Genomic DNA, 11,438 nt, shown 5'->3' with positions numbered 1-11,438 from the left:
GTAGAAGGAAGAGCTGAGGGAACAGGTCCCTACTAGTTCCCGAGGTGACTGTACGAAGTCAACTCTCCGCTGGAAAGTTGCTGCCTGCACACGCTACAGTACAGGAACAGTGCAGCAGTCAACTTTCTGTGGAAGACTTTTTACCTAACTTGCTTACATCATTGTAAGTGATGTCACACATATATTAATACAATCAAGGAAGGTAAAACATTTCACTTGATCACTTAGATATTTTACTCAAGCTCACTCACGTGACCATCCAGCAAGAAAGTTTCAAGTGCTTCAAGAACAAAGAACAAAACAACTACGGACCAGTTCCCACATCAAGTCATTGTATGTCCTTAGTTGAGTTGTAACTTTGTAATAGTTCTTCAATTGTATTTCCTACTCAGCTTGTTTAGAACCATTCTATAGGAACCCCTTTTGTAAATCTTAAACCCGTGTTTGAGTCTTGGTTAGAGTTAGTTAAGTTGCAAAGTCTTTGTAATAGAGTTATTACAAAGTGACTTGTAGTAGAGTATTACAAGTTAGAAAGGGATTAAGAGGTTAGTTCCTAAGTTACATAGGTTGTAATCTAAAAGTTGCTCAGTAGTGAAGTTGAAATCCTACAAGGGTTGGTCGTGGTTTTTAATTCCGTTGAGCTAGGAATTTTCCACGTAAAATTCCTCTTGTCATTTACCTACTGTTGTGTGCGTGTGTTCTAGTGGAATTGATAGAGAACCTGGTTCTCTATAGAGTTTGGTGGACCCTTATATTCTATCAAGTTTCCTTCCGATTGTTGATCAAAATGATGTCATTAGACTTTATGTGCGCGCTATAGACGAGGATGAATTCCAAAAATGCCGTTATAGACAATCCAGTAGGCTTTGAAATCAGTCCTATTTCTATCTCAGCTGGAGAGACACATTTCTCGGAAAGGGTAATCATCAGTTGCATCGTCGTGCAAATAAAGATGATACTTAAAAGAATAGCATGCTGCACCAGAAACGGTGAAATTAATAATAGGAATATTTTTTGATAAAGCAATATCTGGAGCCCATGCCTGAAAGAAATCTTCTACGATCAAATCAGGGTTAAGATTGTTGACTATGTTGGAAAAGCTTTCGCCAGCCATTTTATAGGCGGTGAAAAGAGGTGGATAGAGATGGTTAGGAAGACCTTTGGTGCTCTGGTGGTGTGAAAGAAGATCGGGCATAGATGGCAAGTGAAAGTTGTATGAGTTCAATATTAGTGTTTGAAACAGCTGAGAAGTATTTTTCTTGGCTTTGCTTGAGGAAAGTAAGGACGGCGGAAGTGGAACAAAGATAGATGTGGAAGTTGTCTTTGGAGAGCTTTTTGGCAATAGTTCAAAAGATAGATGTGGAAGTTGGCTCCTCATTACTCTAAGCAATCACAACGCACGATGGGAAGTTACAAGCCCAATTATATTTAATGAAAGTAGATCTCTCCGGTTAATCTTAGAGATCTACCAAGAGGATCCCTTGTTTGTTTTTAGGAATAAAAGTAAACCTCAAGGAGCTAATTAACAGGCAGAGAAATGGCTTCTTCTGATCATCCCACTACTACTTACTACAACTCTTGTTATGTTCACTTTCATGTCCAAAGGCCATACCATTCCATTATTTTGGTGCGTAGCTAACAGTAAAATACTATCTACCATCTCCTTTGTCACATAAAAGTCATCCAACTTTAACCAGGTTAACTAAAACATAAATCTCACCTTAATTTTTATATTTTACAGCAAAAATATGACATGACACTCCAAGATAGTTGGTTTGCTTAATAAACTTAAATATAAACCGATTAATATTAGCTACCTTCCCCTATGTGTTTTCTTCGTACCACTTATCTCCTTTGGAGTTTACGAAATTATGCTTATTATCTTCTTATTTTGATTATTTTGTAACAATTCAAAGGCATGAAACATATCAAACTCGTAAATTTTGTGTTTGATATTGTATTGTTCGAAGTTGTAGCAAGGAATTGTTCGCTAATTTAAAAGGTGTGCTTAAAATTCACTAAATAAATGAGTAAATTTCCTCCAGGAGAAATACTCAAATCATATTTTTTACATTAATGATGAGTTAAAAAATTATTACAAAGAAATCAAAACAAGAAAAGTAAACTTAATATTATTGGAGATTAATCCCAAATGTTATTTACTTATTTCGGAGTGCCATGTGGTATAAAAATTCAAGTGAAATTTGCTTTTAACTAGTAGTCAACGAGAAATGCATGTCATGTTACCATGTAATTTTCATTTCTTACTTTTAATGACAACTCAAACTGTATGGAATATGTGCTATCAACTGGTGGAATGCGTATTCCGATGAATAGGGATTCATCAAAATACTTGCTCTAATGTCGTGCTTATTACTCTATTTGGAACCTCCAGAGCACTCATGGAAATCAGCGAACTTTAACCCATTATTAATTACTCAAGTGTAGGCACACGAAAGAAGAAGATTCACATTATCTTTTTGGGTTGGAGATTACAAATTATTTGATTAATAAAATTTAAATCGTTAAGTGAGCGGGGAGAAAAAAATTCCATTCCAGTTGGCCGTGGATACATATAGAGGCAGATTCAATAATTTTGAGTCAACGAGTGAAAAGTTTGCATCCATTATTATAATTGGCTCTCAATAGATTAATCAGTAATTTGTCGTGTATGGTTCTCTGCACGTCTCACTTCTAGTTTTGGTCTTTCTGAAACAAAACCAAAAAAAAAAAAAAAAAAAAAAAAAAAACTCCAAAAGAATTTCACATGTTATGGGTGTGTTTGGTACTCAAATGTTTTCTAGAAAATAAATAGTTTTCTTACTTATTTTCTGATATTTAGTTAGTTAGCACAAAATATTTTTAAGTAAATAATATGGGAGACAAAATGGATGAGGGCAGGATAGAGGGGGGCGGTAGGGGTCCAGGCGAGAAGTGCGTTGTGGGCGGGGGCGGGCGGTCGGTTGGGGAGGCAGAGGTTGGCCGGGGTGTGGGAATGGAGGGTATAGGCACATGGTTCTGTGGTAGGGGTGGGTGGGGGTGAGGTCGGGTGCTAGGGGCTGTAGTGATGNGTTTGATTTGATTGTGTTTTATTTCATTTCAATCTTGGTTTAGCTATTGTTCCAAATCTGTTCAAACACTGTCTGGTTAATGGCAGTGGTGATGTTAGTTCCAATTTAAATTGATAATTGTTTCTTAATTCAATATTTAGGATAATTGAATGGTTATAGCTGATTTAGGTTAGATGAAATTAACATAGTCAATATTAAGTTAAATTAAAAGGGGCTTGGGTAGTCTAGCAATTTCAGAAGGCTTAAAGGGTAGTTTGGACATGGGAAAAGGGTACTTTCAGCAGGTTTGGTAGTTTTTGAAGAGGTTTAAGGGTAGAATAGGGATTGTGATAGGCATGGAACTTTCTAGGAGGGACTATAGTGTAGATTCTAATAAACTTAGGTTAACAAGTTAGAAATAGTGGGGTAAACACTGAAATTAGAATAGGGACTAAGGGGGGTAAAGAAAATCTGAAAATTGGACTTAGTTCACCTATAAATAGGCAGTCATTTTGCCTTGAGGAGGAGGTCTGAAGTTTTAGAAGGGGGGAGAGAGGAAAAAACATTCTGGAATCTGAGAGGAATTAGAGTTAAAAACCAGAAATAAAGAACACAACAAAAATATAAAAAGTATACTGTTCCATCGAAAATCTTTAAAATTTTCGTGGCACTCTTTCTGTGACAAATTATGAACAATTGGGGTACTCTACTTGAATTGCTAAACTGAGTCTGGGTAGTCAATCTGGTGCTGGACTATATTGGTGTTTGCAATTGTTGGTGTCTTGGTTCATTGTTGAAATTTCAATCCCATTCCTGAACTTGCTGGGCTGCTGTTGCAAACTGTCACTGCTACTGATTTTCTCCTTTTCTTATTTGCAATTACCAGGTACACTGCTGTCCTTAGTAGCATGAAGCTTCACGAAATATATATGGACAGTTGTGGATAAGGAAATATCATGTTATCACACAAGTCTACCTCTGTTTTAGTTATTAGCTTAATATATGTAGCTGTAACTTCATGTGTGTGAACATGTATAGATATTAAGTAGGACTGTTTGTATAATTAGGACTGTTTAAATATGAACACTTTGGGACTTATACGAGCTCAAGTTCTATGATTCATGATAAAGCTATATTCAGTGAAATCCTGTTCATTGTTAGTTCGTGTACGATCCCACAGCTTGTTGATAAATCTTGTATTAGTAGCGTATAGGCTCAATAGTTTTGCTTCGTTGTTTTAATGAGATTCAACTCATGCCAGAACATAGGTATTGAATTGATGATTGATTAGTCTTAGTTCTTAAAATGATCCTTATTCTTACAATATGGAATCCAGGCAATACACCTGAAAATTCAAGGACTTTTAGTCACTTTGGGCCCCAAACAAAAATGGCCCAGCAGCTGTATACAAAACTGGCCCAGAGTCCATTCCAAAGAGTCAGCTGCATGGCTGAAACTCTGATATGGGGTAGGGGTTTAATTCAAATTTTATTTTCATTGGGCCTACACCAAGGCCCACGACTGGCGCTGCTTACCAAAACGAACCAGGGTGTCGGGCTAATTCCGAAGCCCAACATGATGGAAGCTAAAAACCTATTAAAATTACATTAGGAGTATGGGGGACTAAGTTGCAACATAAATTTAAGTTCCCGAGTTAGGTAGCGGGTTCAAATTAAGAGGGTCCTCCCTTTTGTTTGAACTCGGACTTGAACTCGAGGCCTGAATTTATAAGAGCAAATTAATTAAGCCCATTTAGATACAAAAGAAATAGAAAATCGTATATGCTTTTAGGTTTTCCCCTTAAATAATAAATGAGATGAGCTTCGCCAAATAAAACATATAAATCGCGGGGCCTCCCATTAAATGTTTATACCAAAATATTTAGAATTCGGGGCGTGCCATTTAGCAAATTTCCATGGCCTCCCGCAAAGTTAATAAGACGTTAGCCACTTTAGGCGCGCTTTTTAATAATTTACCTTCTTAAACTCGGCTGCACATTTATGTGACCCAAATCCAAATCTCAACGAAGTCGAAATGTGTTAACAATCACGGGTGCACTGGTGCGACGCGGTTCGAAACACATTTTCACGACGTTGCAATTCTTAAAAAATAATAATAATAAAAGCGGTTCAAAGTTAAAAGCACACAGATTGAAGCATGTATCAAACAAATAAGCCAAATATGACAGTTGAGCGACCGTGCTAGAACCACGGAACTCGGGAATGCCTGACACCTTCTCCCGGGTTAACAGAATTCCTTACCCGGATTTCTGGTTCGCTGACTATTAACAGAGTCATAATTTCCTCGATTCGGGATTTAACCGGTGACTTGGGACACCATAAATCTCCCAGGTGGCGACTCTGAATTCTCTAAATAACAAATCTCGTCTCGATCGTCACTTCAAGTTGGAATTAACTCCCTTCACTACGCCCTTTGCTGGTGTAGTAAGTGAAAAAGGAGGTGTGACAGGGTTGAGATGCATTTTAGTGTTATCAATGTCCATTTGGTATTTCGAGTTGGGGAATAGCTCCGTATGGTGATTCTGGTGTTGGGAGCGCGATCGGAAGTGAATTCGGAGGTCCGTGCGTCATTTTGGAGTCATTTGGTTAAAGATAGAAGTTTGAAGGTTTTTGAGAAGTTTGACTGGAAGTGGTCTTTTTGATATCGGGGTCGGATTCTGATTCCGGAAGTTGGAGTAGGTCCGTAATGTCGAATATGACTTGTGTGCAAAACTTGAGGTCAATCGGACGTGATTTGATAGGTTTCGGCATCGAATATTGAAGTCTGAATTTCTCAAGTTCATCAAGTTTGATTTGGGGTGTGAATCGTAATTTTAGCGTTGTTTGATATGATTTGAGGCCTCGAGCGAGTCCTTAATGTGTTTTGGGACTGGTTTGCATGATTAGTTGGGGGTCCGGGGGCCTCGGGCGGATTTCGGATGGTTAACGGATCAATTTTAGAATTTGAAGAAGAAGTGATCAGCTTCCTTCTGGTGTAACTGCACCTGCGAGGCTTGGGCCGCAGGTGCGGCGCCGTAGAAGCGGCCCTTGGGTCGCAGAAAAGGAAATGGGCCGGCCAGGTTGGGACCGCAGATGCGGTCATTTTGTCACAGATGTGTGACCGCACCTGCGGAAGGTGAAGCGCAGATGCGCAAGCCGAGGCTAGGAGGAGGATCGCAGAAGCGGATGGAAGCTCGCACCTGCGGAACCGCAGAAGCGGTCAAGTGACCGCAGGTGCGGAAATGTTGGAATCAGTAAGGTTGTTTAAATCGGGGGTTGAGTTCATTCCAACCCCATTTCTTCCATTGCAGCCAATTTTTGGAGGAACTTTGAGGTGCCATTTTCACCACCAAGCATGAGGTAAGTGGTTTATGTTAGTTTTGAGTTAAATACATGATTGTATATGGATTTGAGCATGAAAATAAGTGAAAAATGGTGGGTTTTTTTTGGAAGACCTAGAAATTTATATTTTGGATTTTTACCATGATTTTGGACATTAAATTAAGAGTAAATTATATATCTGAGTTCGTGAGGCCATGGGCAAACTTTATCTTCAAAAAATTTCGGAATCCGGGCACGTGGGCTCGAGGGTGATTTTGTCAACTTTTCGATCGGGGTTAGGAATTGTTATAAATTGGATTATTATGATTAGTTGATCGTATATTAATGGATTTGCGTAATTATTGGCTAGTTTTGGAGTATTGTGCATCGAACTGAGTCTTCGGAAAGGCGTGGAAGGCCGGTTATGGAACTTCGGAGCGAGGTGAGTCTCCTTTCTAACCTTGTAAAAGGGAATTGTCCCCATATGTGAGTTAATTGGTTATGTGCTCCTATTTGTGGGGGGGCTACGTACGCACGAGGTGACGAGAGTCCATGCGTAGCTACTATTACGCTTAAGTCCGGGTAGTCTAGGGCCCAAAAGCATGTCTTACTTGTAATATATGAAATCTTGTTGTCAAATTGAAATGCCTAAACATATTGAAATGTATAAAAGAGTTTTTAAAAAACTAGACATTCGTTTCTTGACTTTTAAAAAAGAGAGTTTTCCTTTATTGGATGATTGATTCCCTGGTGGTTTCTTGATTGACTGTTTGGAATGTTTATTTAAATTTGATCGCGTCGCATGTATGATTTGCGAGCGGGGTAATAGATGCATCTATGATTCGCGCCATTCGACCCTCTGGCAGTGCACAGTTTAAATATTGTTAGATCGGGCCGTACGTCCTCGGCATGATTTGCGCATGCTTGCATTGCTTGCCTTTTAATTTACTGAAGTTGATATTGCTTCTTCCCGTCTTGAGAATATGTGCATAAATGATGAAAAAGAAAATTGGAAATTTTCATATAAAAGAAAGAATTGCTTACTTGCTTCCCTTTATTGAATTACAATCATGCTTATATAAATCCTCAATTTGTTACATTATCGATTTATCATTATTGGACAACTAGTAAGTGTCGAAGTCGACCTCTCGTCTCTACTTCTGTCACGATCCAAAATCCACTAAGGGTCGTGATGGCGCGGAACACCATTGTCAGGCAAGCCAACACCAATTTACTAGTAATTTCTTGTTTTAATATTTTTGAAATCGTTTCTTTTATACATTAGACAATGAGTAATGAATTTCAGTGAATAGATATTGATGTCTTTAACAAACTTAATATTAGATAATCCCATAATCATCCCAAAACCCGGTGTCACAAGTGCATGAGCAATCACTAAAAAATCAAATAAAGTACAATAACTGTCCGGAATACAAATTGGACAGAAAGTAATTACAATACACTGAAAGAGACTATACTGGCTGCGGGTCGCCTCGAGAAATGCAGCTCACCTAGTCTCCGTATCATCCATGCTGCTACGCCCACTAGGCCACTAGAGATACATGTGCCTGTGCAACAAAAATGCACAGCAAGTGTAGCATGAGTACGAAAACAACGTGTACTCAGTAAGTATCCCGTCTAATCTCGAAGAAGTAGAGACGAGAGGTCAACTTCGACACTTATTAGTGGTCCAATAATAATACGCCAATAATATAATAAATTAAAGATTTTATAAACATGGTTGCAGCTCAGTAGAATAAAGCAAATAAACAATTCTTTCTTTCATAGGAAATTTCCAGATTCCTTTTCATCATTTATACATTTATCTCAGGCCAGGGAGAACGAATATCAACATTTATAAATCTCAAGGCAAACATTACAAGCATGCGCAAATCATGCCGAGGTCGTACGGCCCGATCCAACAATATTAAAAATGTGCACTGCCAGAAGGTCGAATGGCACGAACCATAGATGCATCTATTACCCCGCTCCCGAATCATACTTGCGACGCGGTCAAATATAAATAAACAATCACCCTGCTCGTGAATCATACATGCGACGCAGGTACACATAGAAACACACATTTTAAAAGTCGATCAAGACTTCATCAGGGAAACAATTATTCAAGGAGGTGTAAATTTCTCTTTTACAAGTCAAGAAAATGAAGTTTAACTCTTTTAGAAAGTCATTTGCCACTTTGATATGATTTAAGCTATTTGAACTCACAATAAGGTTACAAGTATTACAAGTAAAGCATGCTTTTGGGTCCTAGACTACCCGGACATAAGCATAATAGTAGCTATGCACGGACTCTCGTCACCTCGTGCGTACGTAGCCCCCGCAAATAGCAGCACATATCAATTTAATTCACCTATGTGGATAATTCCCTCTTACAAGGTTAGAAAGGAAACTCACCTCGCTCAGAAGTCCCATGACCGGCATTCTACGCCCTTCCGAAGACATAAATTGATGCACAACGCTCCATAACTAGCCAATAATTATGCGAATCCATTAATACATGCTCGATTACTCATAATAATCTGTTTTATAACAATCCCTAACCCCGATCGAAAAGTTGACAAAAATGCCCTCCTGCCCACGTGCCCGGATTCCAAAATTTTTCAAAGATAAACTTTACCCATAACCTCACGAACTCAAATATATAATTTACTCTCAATTTCATGTCCAAAAATCGTGGTAAAAATCCAAAATATAAATTTCTAAGTCTTCCACCAAAAACCCACAATTTTCGCTAATTTTCATGCTCTAATCCATATATAATCCAAGTATTCAACTCAAAACTAGCATAATTTACTTACATCATGCTTTGTGGTGAAAATGGCACCTCAAAGTTGCTCCAAAATTCAGTTCCAATGGAGGAAATGGGGTTGACATGAACCCAACCCCCGATTTAAAAGAACCTCTCTGCCTCCAGCATTTCCGCACCTGCGGTCACTTGACCGCTTCTGCGATTCCGCAGGTGCGAGCAACCATCCGCTTCTGCGGTCCTCCCCCTAGCCTCAGCTTGCGCATCTGCGCTTCACCTTCCGCAGGTGCGGTCACGCATCTGTGACAAATAGACTGCATCTGCGGTCCCAACCTGGCCAACCCATCTCCGCTTCTGCGACCCAATGGTCGCTTCTGCGGCACCGCACCTGCGGCCCAAGCCTCGCAGGTGCGGTTACACCAGAAGGCAGCTGATCACTTCTTCTTCAAAATTCCAAAAATTGATCCGTTAACCATCCGAAATCCACCCGAGGCCCACGGGACCCCATTCAATCATACCAATCAGTCCTAACACACATTACAGACTTGCTCGAGGCCTCAAATCACGTCAAACAACGCTAAAATCACGAATCACACCCCAAATCAAACTTGATGAACTTGAGAAATTCAAACTTCAACATTCGATGCCGAAACCTATCAAATCACATCCGATTGACCTCAAATTTTGCACACAAGTCATATTCAACATTACGGACCTACTCCAACTTCCGGAATCGGAATCTGACCCCGATATCAAAAAGTCCACTTCCGGTCAAACTTCTCAAAAGCCTTCAAATTTCTATCTTTAGCCAAATGACTCCAAAATGACCCAAGGACCTCCGAATTCACTTCCGATCGCGCTCCCAACACCAGAATCACCATACGGAGCTATTCCCAGACTCGGACTCCCAAACAGACACTGATAACACTGAAATGCACTTCAACCCAAACTTATGAAATTCTTCCAAAAATGCTAACTTTCACAATAGGTGCCAAAACATTCCCGGGTCTTTCAAAAACCCGATCTGGACATACGCCCAAGTCCGAAATCATCATACGAACCTGCTGGAACCTTCGAATCCCGATTCCGAGGTCGTTTTCTCAAAAATTCAATCTTAATCAATCCTTTCAACTTAAAGCTTCCGAAATGAGAATTCTCTTTCCAAATCAACTCCGAACTTCCCGGAATTTAATTCCGACCGTGCGCACAAGTCGTAATACCTGAAATGAAGCTGTTCATGGCCTCAAACTGCTGAACGATGCGCTAGAGCTCAAAACGACCGATCGGGTCGTTACATCCTCTCCCACTTAAACACATGTTCGTCCTCGAACGTGCTAAGAACTGCGCTGGAGTTGTCTTAAACCACAGTTAAACACCTCGTGCACCTATCCGTGCTACCACAACTCAGTTGAGCATATTAGCTCGAGCAAATCTGAAGATATTCTCTTCTATTCAAACAAATGAGCCTTAGAGCCCAGTTTCAACATTCAAAATTCTCTGCCAGGCCTGCTTCCAATATATGAACACCGTACCAATCACTACACGATGTACCAGAACATGACTGCGTACCTTTGTCGAATTCTCACCATGCACCACATCATCCACAGGACCTTAATAATATTCTCTGATCATAATAACCTACATTCCCGAATTTGATGCTCACAATGCATCTCATGACATGTATAAGTCTTGCTCCAACTCTTACAATACCGCCACGATGAAGGAGACGCGTAGAAATTCATAACCAACTGCCAAGTCAACAATCATTGAGGCTACACTCCTGACAAGAACATTACCTCGTTCTAAACCCAAATAATGATCTTTGCTCCTTAATATACTTCATACAATCCTATTGCACTGCCCCTAGGTCCAATAACCTTATCTTACCCAATACGAACTGCTCATGCAACAAGCCACCCCAGACATGACCGAGAGTCTCGTATGATGCCACAATGTGCCAATAGGCTACCAACTCGAACACGATACATAAGAAAGACGAGTTCTGAAAGGGACTACTCCACTCACGTAGCTAATATGAACTCACCTCTGAAAATGGAAACAAAACACACAGAATAGAATATAAGGGACTGTAATTATCATCACACTGTTGCGGCGTGCAACCCGATCCGCACATAAAACTCACATGAGGAGATACACACTGAGCTAAATTGCTCATTACAACAAGATACCCAATATCGGTCACAAGCACGCTAAGTGCATAATACCATCCCTGAGGGGACATATAGCGCCATAAGCTAACAAACTCAAGCACAACTGAGGTGCGATATATGTTCTGAAACT

At 39.8% G+C, this 11,438-nt stretch overlaps 1 protein-coding gene across 1 annotated transcript; it reads right to left on the bottom strand.

Annotated features, from left to right (window-relative positions):
* Positions 1-889: 889 nt before the first annotated feature.
* LOC109243189 (cyanidin-3-O-glucoside 2-O-glucuronosyltransferase-like) lies at positions 890-1,378 on the bottom strand. The gene has a single exon (XM_019410101.1). It carries the CDS (start codon positions 1,376-1,378, stop codon positions 890-892), a length of 489 nt encoding a protein of 162 aa, XP_019265646.1.
* Between the last annotated feature and the right edge of the window lie 10,060 nt (positions 1,379-11,438).

The sequence above is a fragment of the Nicotiana attenuata genome, unplaced genomic scaffold (assembly GCF_001879085.1).
Source record: "Nicotiana attenuata strain UT unplaced genomic scaffold, NIATTr2, whole genome shotgun sequence".
Lineage (NCBI taxonomy): Eukaryota > Viridiplantae > Streptophyta > Magnoliopsida > Solanales > Solanaceae > Nicotiana > Nicotiana attenuata.
Note: the sequence above shows the minus strand (reverse complement) of the source record. Positions and strands in the feature narration are given on the sequence as shown.